We start from the raw sequence: 15,149 nt of genomic DNA, 5'->3' as shown, positions 1-15,149 counted from the left end.
TTATTCTGAGATAAAGTGTGAAACACACTAAATCTGGACAAAATAAATCAATAACTGTGATATACTGAGCATGTACTATAGATTTACAACTATGCTAGATATTATAAGGCTCTGAAAATAAAAGAAAATCTTGGCCATTTGAGTTTTATAAAAGGATCAGAAGTTAGATGATTTCTGAAACTTTTCCCTTTCAAAACAATCATCCAAAAACTCTTTTGTCTTTCAATTGTTGGCCAGCCTTGCCACAATTTTTTTTAAATCCCATATAAATGTTTTCAATCCTCCTACCAGAATGCTTCATTCTATCATTTTAATGAAAAGTACTAATTGTTAGTTTTGTTAGCTGTTTGATGTTTTCTCTGTACACAATACTACCGTGTTATTGCTGAAGAAATGTCCCCGTGATATGGTTAGACCAAATCATGGAAAATGACAATATAGGTATTTCCTCTGTCAGTAATAGAGTTTGCCTTTATTTGCTTCGTGAAGGAGTCATTTTTATACATTCCATTAGAACACCAAAGATCAGGTGTGATTTTTTTTTATGGAACTTATTTCAATAAATCATATTTACCTAGATCTTTATAAATATCTGCCCTTGAATAGGAACATAAATTAAGGTGTGGATTCCTGAACATCTCACCCACTTATCTTATTTTAGAGGCTTGGTTCATGACATTACTTTGGTTTTCTTCCATTCCTGAATCAAGGGCCCTTTGATCCTTAAGAATGAATACAGCTGTATCCTAGATGCAATTTTTCTTGGAATAAAATACATATTAATCTTCCTGTCTTTCAATAAATACCAAATGTATGCAATCTGAAATTTCCAGAAGAAAAAAATTATCTCATTTTATTGACAATTACTGCATTTCTTTTAAAAGAATCTATCACATAAAACACAGTCAAAAATCAAACTTGCACAATTACAAAAGAGAAGGGACATATTTATGAATCCAGGGAACAAAGTTTGACACCCTTGTGTAAACACCAGGAAAGTTTGGTCTTCCACATCCATGACCCCAGCTAACAATGCCAGTCAAAATCCATTTTCCATCACTCTTTCTTCGACAGGATAAAGGTCCACCTGAATCTCCCTATAGAAGAAGATAACATTAAGTAAAAAGCATTTTTGTTCCATGGTTGTCAATTTTGTTATTAAAGTGCCTAATGAATTGTGTTCAAACTCCCAGTCTGACAGGGTTCTTAGCTAATTCCTATGCAGTTTGGGGAAGTATCAAGAAATAATGTGAAACTTCTAATGTCATTTTAGAATTATTTTTCCTATAATCAAAAAGGTGCATTCATCATAAGAAACTTGATTCTTTAGGCCAGGAGTAACACTTGAAGATTCTTGCAAAGGAATCAACTTTCACATACCTCCAAACAAATAGCAAACCTCAATAATACAAATAGTAGTAGTAGTAGTAATAGTAATAATAATAGCTAACATTTATTTAGTGCTGGGATATGCTAAGCACTATTTTGGGTCATTGAATCCTCATAATAACCTTTTGCCCCCAATGGTTCACAGCCTTGTCATGGTGAAGGGGCTTGCATAACTCAATGAAGCTATGAGCCATGCTGTGCAGGGCCACCCAAGATGGCCAGGTCATAGTGGAGAGTTCTGACAAAACATGGTCCACTGGAAGAGGGGATGGCAGAACACTCCAATGTTCCTGCCATGAAAACCCCATGAACAGTCTGAAAACATGAAAAGATACGATATCAGATGAGCCCCCCAGGTTGGAAGGTGTTCAGTATACTACAAGGGAGGGGTCAAGAAGACTTGTCACGACTGAGTGACTTTCACCTTCGTTTAGTGGTCGTATGTGCTAAGCACTGTTTTGGGTCATTTAATCTTCATAATAACCTTTTGAGGCACGGTTATCTTAGAGGCTTGGTTGACTTCTACCTCTCTGCCATGCAACTTCAGTGTTGGCTTATGGCCATGAGGACAAAAGGAAAGGAGACCCTCTTTAGCTGGAAAGGTCCAATGACACAACTCCAAGATCACAGGCTGATAGTTGTTACAGAAAAATCACTTTCACTTGAGAGCCCTTTCTAGTATCTGCATTCCAAAAACAAAGGCTGAAATGATTCAATGTTTAAATAATTTCTACAGTGTTCATTACTTAAGGATAATACCTGAAATTTTATTTTCAGCTAAAGGTGTTTGTGAGTGCTTAGTCATGTTTGACTCTTTGCAAGCTCATGGACTGTAGTCCACTGACGCTTCTGTCCCTGGGATTCTCCAGGCAAGAACACTGGAAGTGGGTAGCCATTCCCTTCTCCAGGGGATCTTCCCGGCCCAGGGATCGAACTTGGGTCTACCTGCATTGCAAGCTGATTGTTTACCATCTGAGCCGTCAGGGAAGCCCTAAAGCTGCCTACTCAGAGGCCAAGTTAAAAAAAGCATTCCAGATTTGTCCTTGGATGCCACCCCCACAATTCTAAACCTGATCAGGTAAATTCTAAGTAGTAGAGACTGGAATCTTTTTAACTGTTGGCACACCAACTCTCTGAAGCCTCATTCAACCTCTAAATGCTGGTAGCTATGGAGAACAGGGCTATATAACCAACTACCTGCAGGTAGCACCCAAAAGACAGTAGCTTTCAGAGATAAGAGTTCAAATCCCAGCTCAACTAGCTGACTTAGGCTCTCTGTGCCCCAGTTTCCTCTTCTATAAAATGCGGATGAAAGAATAATTTGCATGCATTTGTGTAAAGATCCCGGAGAAGGCGATGGCACCCCACTCCAGTACTCTAGCCTGGAAAAATCCCATGGACGGAAGAGCCTGGTGGGCTGCAGTCCATGGGGTCACGAAGAGTTGGAAACGGCTGAGCAACTTCACTTTCACTTTTCACTTTCATGCATTGGAGAAGGAAATGGCAACCCACTCCAGTGTTCTTGCCTAGAGAATCCCAGGGACGGAGGAGCCTGGTGGGCTGCCATCTATGGCGTCACACAGAGTCGGACATGACTGAAGCGACTTAGCAGCAGCAGCAGCAGTGTAAATATCCTAGCACCGTCCTTGCCACAAAATAGGAATTCAGAAGATAGAAGTCATGTTTATAATCAAGTTTTTGTAGCACAGTGTCTAAGGTTATGGAAAGATGTGGGAACAACTCCTCTGCCTGCACGTGTGCTCAGTCATGTCTGACTCTTCACAACCCCAGGAACTGTGGCCCAGCAGGCTCCTCTGTCCATGGGATTCTCCAGGCAACAATACTGGAGTAGGTTGCCATGCCACCCCCAAAGGGATGTTCCTGACCCAGGGATGGAACCCAAGTCTCCTGCACTGGCTCATCCTCTAAAACATCTGCTCACTTTTTGGTAATCCTATAGGTATCTGCATAGATTGGAATCTGAGACTTATAGAAATATCCCCCCAAAGGTGACCTTCAACTTCACCACTGTCAGGAGGCCTCTAGTCACCTTTCCCACTCCTCTTTTCTTTCCCCCAGGCTGTGTGTCAAAGGATTAAGTGAATAAAATACTTGTTATTTTAGAAGGTACACAGCCACTGCTAGAGAAATGGGTAGCGATCCTAAAACACTGTGTATGTGCGTCTTGCTATGTTTTTTAGTTTCTGGTTATTAAGACAATCATGGTAGAATGATAAATGCTGACCCCATTCTAATTGTTGGAGAAAAATACATGGGACTAGAAAATGAGTTTTACAGATCCAATTAGTATTTAATCACCTTTCCCTCATCTCAGACAAGTGGATTATAATTAGTATCTGAATTAAGGCAATCACCTGCCCGAGTTATTGACATTATTATTATTATCCAGATGGTGTAGATTAAACATGAAAGCATTTATGGAAAGTACAACATGTTAGACAAAGAAAACATAAGATGACTTACTCTGCAAGCATCTTTCTTGCCTGACATGACACCCGCACAGAACATCCTCGAAGTGATGATGCCATAGGTGGAAACACAGAGGGTTTGGTCAATGAGTTCTACCTCTGCTTGCTGCAAAACAGGGGAGCCTTTATTGTCTGGAAAATACACAGAAGTAGAAATCAAGGCAATGATTACACTTACTTTATTAGACAATTTATTCATTTTCTCCTTTTACTCTATAACAATTTTTTTTAGGTAAATTCTATTATGATCCTCATTTTTTCAAATGAAGACATAGGGCTTAGGAGGATAAAGGACTTATCTAATGGCACACAAATAGTGAAAAAATAGAGCAGGATTCAGACCCAAGGTCTGACTCAACCATTTGAGCCATCTGATGGTGCCAAGGTCAGACTCAACCATCTGAGCCAGGGTGCCATGGTCCTTCTCCACATACCTCCTGCCTTCAAGACTGTGAGTCAGCAACAGCTGTTGCCAACACTCCCTGGTCAAGAGGGCCCCTTAAGTGGAACATGATAACTGACATCTGGGAGTATCTAGGAACCATAAAAACATAAGAGTTTAGATCCTGCCCTTTCACTTCCTTTTTAACCCATATGGCTAAGATAATTCATTGATGCACTCACGCTTGTAAAGAAAATACCCATCAGCAGTGCAAGGCTGCCCAGCTCCCGGAAAGGTGTGGGAGTGACCTGCACCTGCTCACAGCTGCACAGCAGCTGCAGTGGTGGTTACATCCACTTCTGGGGCTGGGGAACACAGCAGTGTCATGCAAAGTTTTGTACTGTACATGAATGTTAAAAATGTTCTTTGTGTGTAGTAAATATTTAATAATACTATCAGAAACAGTAGAGTCAGCAGAATGATTTTTTTTAAAAAAAGAAAACGCCCCATGATGAAGTGGTTGAAGAAACTCTTTCCTCTTATGATATACAATGATATAATGAAAGCCCTGAGCACAGTCCTGATGGTTTATAGGTGTTCGAGCAGTGATCTGCCTTCTCCCAGAAGGCGCACACAGGTGGTGAATTTGGTGAGTTCAATAATTAAATGTAGGTAGTTAGCACTGGAGAAGATGCCCATAGTGAATCTTTAGAGAGTGTCAAAGCAAGACCAAGATACAGTTCAAGATTTAAAGATAATGTACCTGTTGTAAGCAGTTAGAAATGACTATAAGGGAATCCAAGAGAAAGACTAGGAGATCAAGAGAAGCATCAGCTCTCACCTCTGGGGAGATGTTCACAAAGTTTTGGATTATTCTCTTTACTGTGTATGTAGAATCCTAAACCATAAAAACCTTGGCAGGGCAGATGTAAAGACTTCCCTGCCATATAATCTGACCTTTGTGCATATGATAAAGATGCCCGCTCTGGGCGGGGTAATTGTAAAATGGCATTCTCCCTCGGTGGACCATTCCTAGGCCAATGTGACCACCCCCAAAGCCTGAATCAGCAGTCTGGGGAACTGAGGACAATCTGGGTTTCAGCCTTCACTCTCATCCACTTGCCCAGTTGCCCTCATGAAGGACATACTTGCATAATCCTCCAGACAATTGTCTATGAGTTGACAGTAAATTGTGTATGAGCAACCTTCTCTTTTTTATGAAAATGAGTCTTTTTTTTTTTTTTTTTGATGAAAGGGAACCTAAAAATATGGAGGAAATGTTCTTCTATAGCAGAAAACATAGCAAACCCCTCCGAGATTGCAAAGGGCCTGTACTATCCTGTCCTGCCTTGCTCATAGACCTTCCCTTAAGAAGAGGTTCTCACTTCTTTGGGGGACAAGGGGAGAGCATCATAAAACCGGAATTCTAATACTCTCCTCCAGCCTATCTATCAGAGTTGTCAGAAGGCTCAGATGAGATCATATACGAAAACCCTCTCCGTGAACCCCAAAGCACCACATCAACACGAGTTAGTGTCGTCTGGAGGGGAGCGGAGGGCATTCACTGACACACACACCTGCTTCGTGCCTGCGCCCCCAGCCGGTCACCCAGCACTTCTCTCCACTGCGCACTTTCTGGCCGGCAGGAGGAATGCATATTGGCTGGATGAGCTGCTTCAGGGTCTCAGGCCAGGCGACACTGAGCTGTAGCAAGGCAATATCATAGTCAAAGGTCTGGCTGTTATAGTATTCATGGACCACAATTCTTCTCACTGGGGAGATGAACTTGGCATTCCCCTGCACATACATGCCAAGGTGCGCAGTCCACGGTGTGGGATCAGACAGCCTGGTATGAAAGGAATGAAGCAAGAAGTCAGAGGCTTGTAGAACTATACATGGTTTGCAAAGAGCACTCCATAGAGAGAGAGGGGCTGCGGGAAGAGAGGTCTGACTTTCACTCCCTATTGTAGTAACTGACTCTGCCTCTGAGCCTCCCTTGTCTTCTTAGTAAAACCAAAGATAATGTAAGGTAGAGTAGGGCTGGCAGATGAGAGCTGGGTCCCAAAACATTCCATCAGTGAATTCTAAGGACATGCTGGAAATTTTCTTGCCAGCAGTATTTCAGGAACCACCCACAAGTCAAGATTGTTAGTGACTGGAGTTTATTTGGTACCTTCTCCCTATTCATGCTGACAGTGGTATTTGATGGAGACAGACAGGGCCAGTAAGACAGTGATCTGGGGATCCTTTTATCAAATTCAAATGATACCAAGAGACATTAGAAATCAAAGTGTTCCAAGCGGGAATTTAAGGAGATTTCTTTTTGCAAACTACCAGAAGTCTTAAAGATTGCTGCTCTAACTGCTCAAGCTTGACTGTCCACAGGGCCCCACTCCCTGTGAGCCCTCAGTGGACTGGCATGAAGTCATGAGGGCTTTGTAATCTCCATCTGAGGTTTCTTATCTCCGCCAGCACAGCAGCCTTGCTCTGGTGGGGTGAAGAGAACGTGGACGCTTTGGAAGAAAAATAAGGACAGATCCCAAAGTGCTCAGCCCCTAATCTCACGTGCAGTACAGGGACCCAGGGGAATATTGAGGGTCATATATTACATAAAGGACTAGTGATGGAACAGAAGCATAGCCATTTCAGTCATTAACATGAATCCTGTAATTTCCAGGAGAAACAAATACTCTTAATTGTATGAAGTGAAGCGAAGTCGCTCAGTCGTGTCCGACTCTTTGTGACCCCATGGACTGTAGCCTACCAGACTCCTCTGTCCATGAGATTTTCCAGGCAATAGTACTGGAGTGGATTGCCATTTCCTTCTCCAGGGGATCTTCCAGACCCAGGGATCGAACCCAGGTCTCCCGCATTGTAGAGAGATGCTTTACCGTCCGAGCCACCAGGGAAGTCCATAAATTGTACAAAGTCATTGAAATACTTTTAAAAATTCTAAGTGAGAAACAATTGATATATTTTTGTACCTAGGATTCAGCCGGTTCCAAATAAGGTTACATTTTAAGTGAAGTTGTTGTCTGAGCTTTTTTTTCACCCTTAGCGGGGAGAATGTCTGGCCCACGATAATCCCATTGGTAAGGGCAGACAGAGCCCTCCCAACAATTACACTAAAGGACTTGTTTGTGATCCTTCTCTCTGATACTGTGATTTATAATAAAAAATATACATTTGGTCATCCTTCCATTCCTGGCACAGAGCTCCTAAAACTCGTAGAATTTCCTAAGTGATGAGAGGGACCAAAGTGTCTTTTGTTATGTTACTGAGGTTACTTGGGGACTGCAACTAAGGCTGAAGGGGTTAGAGGATGAATCTGTGTCCAGTGACCAATGATTCAATGAATCGTGCCTGTGTCAGGAAGCCTCCATAAAAGCCCAAAAGGTCTGGAGAGCTTCCAGGTTGGTAGACACGGGAAGATTGGGAGTGAAACTGTCCATGCATGGAAAGCTGCACTCCTTCTCATACCTCACCGTATGTATGTCTTTCATCAGGCTGTTCCCAAATTGTATCTTGTTACAATAAACTGGCAAGCCAGCAAGTAAAATGTTTCTCTGAGTTTTGTGAGCTGCTGTAGCAAATTAGTAAAATCCAAGGAGGGGGTCACTGGAACCTACACTCTATAGCCAGTCAGTCAAAAGTGCAGGTGACAACCTGGACTTTCTACTAGTGTCTGAATTGGGGGAAGGGGAGTAGATTTGTTAGACTGAGCCCCTAAAGTGCTTAATCTGTCTATCTGGGGAGACAAAGTCAGAACTGAGTTGAATTACAGTACACCTAGCTGGTGTCAGACAATTGCTCGGGGGTGTGGGAACCCTTCCCACCACCACCCTGGAAACTGGATACAGAATCGTTGCCTTCACACCCTGAGTAGGGATCTCCATACTCCAGTGCTGTGCTCCACACATTCCTTCAGTCATCCCTCAGTGCTGTGCTCCACACTTTCCTACACTCCACAGTCTTCACACATTCCCACAGAATTCCTTCCAACTTGAAAGCGCTATCTCATTTTCTCAGCCTAGTAAAAGCCTATTCATTCTTGATACACTTTTGTGACCTTCCCTTTAAGTCAGTAATACTTAAAAAGAATATTCGGCATGCAATTGGTGTCACAGAAACAAAACGAAATTAAGAATGACCAACTGAATTGATTGAATGGATCCAAGTGCGAGCTTCTTCCCACAATGTCAGAGTAGCTCTGTGGTCTGTGGTCACTTCAGAGTAAGAATTGAGATGCTCTACCTGCTTCCATGGAAACAGTGGGCAGCAGAGAGGAGCCACTCCCTGGAGATGACTGAGGCGCCACAGTAGGCAGATCCAACGAAGTGGAGGCTGACTTGCCACGGCCAGCCCCCCTCCTGGGTGTCGGTGCCCCCGATGATCCGGTGGAGGGTGGGGGAACTGCTGGTGCAGCCTTTAGGAGAGGAGGGGTCCCATGAGTTAAAGGCAGACTTGGAAGTAAAACCAAGCAGTCAGTCAAATTTTGAGCTGGGTTGGGAAGTAACTAACCAGGTAAGCAACTGGAAATCCCTTGCTTATCTAGAGAGGCAATACGTGGGTCTGTCTGAAACCAGCACCAACAAATCACTACCTGCCTCCTGAAAACAGGCCTTGATGCAGAGTCTCTGTACAGTAATACACATGTGGGGAGGAAGGGATCTATTAGTAACAGCTGTACCGATAGAAACAGCAGCTGTGGAGTTCAGGGTGTTAGGTAGAGAAGAAAGATTAGTCCCAAAAGCAACCGAATTAAGAGTGTCCTTGAAATTGTGTTGATTTGGGAGAGAATTGTAAGTCCAAAACAAATGAAAACCTAGTTAAGAAAAACTAGGTATCAAAACAATTATCTCCCAGTGTAAATAGTGTTGAGAAGGACATGCAGTTAACATGCCGGCACATGGCCAGTTAGAGATCATGCAATTAATAATAACACATGGCAGACTACAGTTCTCAGGTCATAGCTAAAGAGAGAACCAGCTCTTGACATTGATCACAACATAAGGCATAATTAATAAAATCATCCACAGCATTCCAGTACCTATTTCTTTTCTCATAGGTTTTTTTTTAAGAGCTTATGCCTTGATTAGGGTTATTAGAAAGTGGGAGTTCTGTATGTAAACACCTAGTGTGGGAATAGTTATTATCAAGAAAGAAGGCAGAAAATAAAGAATAAGTAATTTTTGATTATTTCTTATTCTTAAGAATTAAGAAATAATTGAAAGAATTCAGTCTAGAATTTTTAATTCTGAGAAGCCATTTCAGATTCAGTTCACCAATATCTACTATTCTTCCCTGGCCTGTGGCAACTTCTGCCAGGAGAATTATACCACGAAGGAAATGAAAATGAAAAACAGGTCGACTGAGGGAGAAATACAAAAGATCCAAAGGAACGTGTTTCTACTCACGACATCCTTCTTCATCGGTCCTATCCGGACAGTCCATGTTGCCATCACATTTTGCATTTTGTTTCCTAATGCAAACATCATTGCCACACTTAAAAGTTCTGTCATTGCATGGAATACCTAAAAACGAACAAAAGAAGAGGCTGATTTGAGAGAATGACACTGCGCTCCGTCCACCAAGGATGGCTTAGCCACAGGGTCAGTATTTGCTGCACACGGCAGAGGGAACTGAAGCAGCCCCACAGAGTCCTGTCCCTGTGTCTCAGCAGAGCCACAGAAAGGCAGGCAGGCACTAGTTGAGAAGCAATCCAACAGCCTCTCCTTTCTTCCACTGTAGGGGAGATGCCAAGCTGTATCAGTGGCTTAAGCTATGCCCTCTTTGCCATTACTTTGTCTTGTTCTCCAAGAAAATTTTAAAGCAAAGATCATACTCAGTCCTTTTATTCCATTGGGGGCAGGGGGAGGATGGACAGATTTTGTGAATATACAGCACATTTGTTCACAACTCTGGCTGTGTGTGTTTTTATAGGGGCTAAGTAGACTATACCCGATCACGGTATCTGGCACATCCCTCTATATCCGACCCACAGTATACTTTAGTCAAGAGCAACATTAAAATTACGTCAGCAAGGAAAATCTTCCAGTATTCTCTCTCTTTCCCTCTTCTCTCTCCACACACACGCGCAGACTCCACCCCTATTAGTGAACAACTCATCCATTTTATCTGGGCCCAGGAGGATTCCTGGGACCTGAGACTTTCAGTGGGGAAACTAGGACAAGTCGCTTGCCCTAGCTCAACAGAGATATTTTGATTTTGGCTTAGAAGAGTGTGCTAAGGCATAAACACCCATGGTTGATTCATGTGAATGTATGGCAGAAACCACCACAATATTGTATTTAGCCTCCAATTAAAGTAAATAAATTAATTTAAAATAAATAAATAATAAAATGGGAAAGTTGGAAAAAAAGGAAAAAAAGAATGTGCTAGGGAGACCAGCAGAGTGCAGAGCACTCCCGCTCACTGTGAGTGCAGTTCTGCTCATCCTGGCCGTCCTCACAGTCCTGGAAGCCGTCACAGATCAGAGGGCTGTGCTGCCTGAAGGAGCTGGCATTGCAGGCAGGTTTAAGAGTCACTGGAAGGAGAACAGGCAGAAGCTGGTGAGCCTAAGACATCAGCAGGACCCCTGAGGACCAGCAGTGCTCCTGGAAACACGCAAGTGGTTAAGATGATTTAAACAAAACAAAATGGTGTTTGCTCAAAACTGACGGCTCCAAGAGGAAAAGTAGATGTTTAAGCTTTAGTGTAACTCTTTGTACTTTGAGTTTGTCAGATCTGACTTTTGCTGTGCGTAAATATATTACATTTTTGTGGTTTATTTAATTATAATTAAATGTAACATAAGATTTTAAGGAAAATAGAAATCATAAGCTGTTAGCTAAATTGCACTTGTTTACCTTCCTAAACAAGATGGAGTGTCCTGAGATTGGGGATTTTGTCTTACTCATCTCTGTACTTCAAGTGCTTGATTAAGCAGTTGTTATTGTTTAGTTGCTAAGTCGTGTCTGACTTTTTGTGACCCCAAGGACTGTAGCCCACCAGGTTTCTCTGTCCATGGGGTTTCCCAGGCAAGAATACTGAAGTGGGTTGCCATTTCTTTCTCCAGGGGATCTTCCTGACACTGGGATCAATCTCCTGCACTGGCAGGTGGGTTCTTTACCACTGAGCCACCAGGGAAGCCCGATCAAATAGTAGGTGCTCACTAAAAGCTTATTGAATAGATTAACGAATGTGAGATCTTAAAAAACAACAGACTTGTAGTCTGTTGGTAAGGAAAACTCTCTTTAAAATTATTTTACCCTGGAGACATTCATTTCCTGAATTAGGAAATACCAGTATAAATCTTATTACAATTTTTCTTCTTTGAAATATTTTCAGGAATTTCCTTTAAACCAGTGACAGATACAACATATTGGTGAGTACTCTTAGAAGGTATAACTTCTTAGACATTTCTGGTTTTTTGAGAAGTCATTATTTGTGTTATCTGCTCTTGTTTTTTTCAAAGGTACATCTTGAGGGGAGCAGAAAGGAGGACATTGCTGCTCTGAAATAGTTCATTTATCTACTCTGAGAGTACCTAGTAATCTAGTCAACTCCTAGAGAACAGCTTACCACATGGCATGATGAGAAATGATGATTACTAAAACACGGTTCTCATTACAAAGTAATAATAATCACTTTCACTTGGAGCATCAAGTGATGCATTAATAGGAAATAATAACATAAAACACAAAAGCAACCTCAATCCCTATATAATAGTATATATTTTCTTAAGAAATAGAAGATCCTATAGATTTAAATTCTTAATGAAGCCTAAGTTAAGAGAGTTTTATTTTGTTTTGCCAATAAAAAAAGGTGTAGAGTCACAGGTCATAAGTTTTCAGTTATTTATATTTCTCTACAATATGGAAAAGATTAAACAGCTTCACCATAGCAATTATATTAGAGTTAAACTCTGGATCTCTATTTATTTTTAATAGTTGTTCATTTATTTGGGCTGCATCAAGTCTTATTTGCAGCACACATGATCTTCAGTTGCAGCATTCGAGCTCTTATTTGCAGCACGTGGAATCTAGTTCCCTGACCAAGGATCGAACCAAGGTCCCCTGCATCGGGAGCATGGAGTCTTAGCCACTGGACCACAGGGAAGTCCCAAACTCTCGATCTTTAGGAGAAAGTGTTACCAGTGTATGGTCTGGTGAACTATTCTCCCCATATTGCTCCCTGAAACTGGAGATAGATTCAGAAATGATGTGCAAATAGTAATGAAAAGCCAAATCAGAGATTCTCTGCCCCCAAATAATAATATCCAATACCATACCATTTAATTATCACCATTGTGATATTGATGCAAACTACACAGGTAAAAAAAAAATCTTTTTATTTTTAACACCTGTACTCCATAAATGAGCATTCTGAAATAGTTTACTTCTCCACAGATTCTGAACTTCTTTCTAGAGGAAAAATCCACGCTTTAAAATGGGATCATGTTTAAGATTGTGGTAGACTGAATTATCAGCCGCAGGTCTTCACTCCCTAGAGTAGTATTATGCACCTCCACCTTTGCCATGGTCCCAAAGTGTGGAGAATAAACTCCCCTGCCCCTTGACTCTGGCCTCACTATTTGACTGATGGAATATGACTCAAGTAATACCGTTGCAGCTCCAAGCCCAGGACTTAAGAGGACACTTGTATTTTTGGTCACCCCTCCTTTGTTTCTACCACTGCTGTGGCCAGTCCACTAGTTCAATGAGGAAAAGAACCATGAGAAGTAGAGCGGACTCCAGCCTGAGAAGAACCAAGCTCAGGAGGACCCACAGCTTAGGTAATGACACCCAGCTGAGTCCAGCCTAGATCAGTCATACCTCAGACAACCCACAGAGGGATAATCTAGAGCAAATGATTGTCATAAGTCACTGAGTTTGGGGGTGTGGGGGGGGGTAATTTGTTATGTGGCAATAGACAACAGCTACAAAGACCAGGATATGTATCAGCACCAACAATGGTCCTGGCAAGCTACTTATTCCTAAGAAAAGTCATAATAAAAGCTTGAATACCCACCACAGAAGAGTTCATCGCTTTCATCAAAGCAGTCATTTACTCCATCACATCGCTGTGCCTGAGGGACACACAAACCGGAGGAGCATCTGAAAGATCCAACAGGACAGGCTAGAGACAATAAAAAAATTAAAAAATAAAAAAAATAAATAAAAAAATCTTGTGTGGGTCCCTAAAACACACCAGAACACATTAACAAAGAAATGTGAGTTGCTAAGTGATGTGAGTAGCAATGTGGCAACAGTAATAATACAATTTCTCCATCAAAGCAAAGCTATAGCTGATATTTGAAAGAGCAAAAAGGAGAATTTAAGAGAGCAAAGAAAGCAAACGAATCCACGAGAAGCTGAGTCAACACTGCACTCAGGTCACCATGTACAGTCGAACTCCTACACCTCCATCCTTGACTCAGCAAGGATGTGAGTCTTGGCTTTATCCCAGACTTGAAGAAAGAGAAAACTGGAGCATGACTTCGAATCTAGTAGGCTCAGAGTGCAGTCTTTAGAGCTTCTGGGGAATTTAAATGGCTTTCTGGTGTCTCTGAATCCTCTATGATCAGATACATCATTCTGAGTCTGTGCATTTAATTACATTTTCAAGTGATCTCTACCATAAAATGTATTAGTAACCACTGATCTTAAAGGTTGGACCTAGAGAGATTAACAACTGTTCTCAAAACTCAGGACTCCTAAGGCACTTCAACCAGGCTATTCATCAAAGATTCATTGCCTGCATGGCCCAGAGTCCTTACTCCTGGGCTTGTAGCTAAACATGATAGTAATCATGAATGTTTTCTCTCTGCCATGGTCTAGAGGACTGTGTTCGTCACCCTCCAAATTCATATGTTGAAATCCTAATGCCCAAGGTGATGGTAGGAGGAGATGGGGCCTTTGGGAGGTGATAAATGATGAACCAGAGCCCTCATGAATGAGATGAGTGCCTTTATTTCAATAATAGGCCCATAGAGCATCCTCACTCCTTCCATTACTCTAGGACATAATGAGAAATCTGAGGCCAGAAGATGGCCCTCCTTCAACCAGGCTGGACCATGATCTTGGATGCCCAGCTTCTAGAACAGTGAGAAGTAAATTTCTGTTCTTTATAAGCTACCTAGTCTATGCTTTGTGCAGATGAATAGGAATAGTGCATGGGTCAGGTCAACCACTGTCTCAATAGCACACAATGGAGAGGATAAGTTCCTAGAAAATATTCATCGTTCGAAAAAATAGTTAAAAATAAGATAGCTTACTATTTACCTCTATCCTCACTGGTGACTGTAGTATTCTGATACTCAGAAGTGTAACACTCTGAATCCAGAAGGAGATATATTAGTATTGGCAGAGATGGAAGGGTCTAACTGAGCTTTCTCTCAAGTCTTAACTTCATGGATTCCTAGGTGGTCAGCCCTTACTTTCCCTGCTTTTAAAACAGGTCGTGAATTTCCTGAGTCAGTGTCTACTCTCTCCAGCACTAATGACTTCCCTCAGACACTGCCTTTTCTGCTGACTGCCTTCTGGCCATGTTCCCAGTAGTTCTCAGTGTGAAGCTCAACATTCTGAAGATTGACATTTGGACTCTCCTTGAACGACCAGCTCCCCTTGGGTATCAGAGGCCACAGTGAATTGCAACTATTGCCCTTCAATCCACCAAGTGATGGTGTAAACCTCATATTTACAAAAAATTATGGATAGCAAGAAGAACAATGAATCAAGAAACTGATATTTCAGGAATAAGGTAAGACTCTATTTTTCAATTATAGCAAGCAATTATATTATTTCTTCTATAATTTAAACTTCAGCAGAATAAATACATAATTGTATGTATTATTTATCATATATTTTGTTTCTACTATATATTTA

General features: G+C 41.7%; 1 protein-coding gene across 1 annotated transcript in view; it reads right to left on the bottom strand.

Moving 5' to 3' along the window:
• Positions 1-926: 926 nt before the first annotated feature.
• Positions 927-15,149, bottom strand: part of TMPRSS7 (transmembrane serine protease 7) — a 51,706-nt gene continuing 37,483 nt past the window's right edge. The window contains exons 12-18 of the mRNA XM_052643792.1: positions 13,294-13,401; positions 10,697-10,807; positions 9,678-9,794; positions 8,515-8,686; positions 5,838-6,106; positions 3,874-4,010; positions 927-1,097 (exon numbers count right to left, since the gene is read on the bottom strand). Coding sequence (XP_052499752.1) covers positions 927-1,097; positions 3,874-4,010; positions 5,838-6,106; positions 8,515-8,686; positions 9,678-9,794; positions 10,697-10,807; positions 13,294-13,401 — 1,085 coding nt within the window. The remainder of the gene's footprint in view (positions 1,098-3,873; positions 4,011-5,837; positions 6,107-8,514; positions 8,687-9,677; positions 9,795-10,696; positions 10,808-13,293; positions 13,402-15,149) is intronic.

The sequence above is a fragment of the Budorcas taxicolor genome, chromosome 1 (genome assembly GCF_023091745.1).
Source record: "Budorcas taxicolor isolate Tak-1 chromosome 1, Takin1.1, whole genome shotgun sequence".
In the NCBI taxonomy this organism is placed as follows: domain Eukaryota; kingdom Metazoa; phylum Chordata; class Mammalia; order Artiodactyla; family Bovidae; genus Budorcas; species Budorcas taxicolor.
This window is presented reverse-complemented; position numbering and strand designations above follow the sequence as displayed.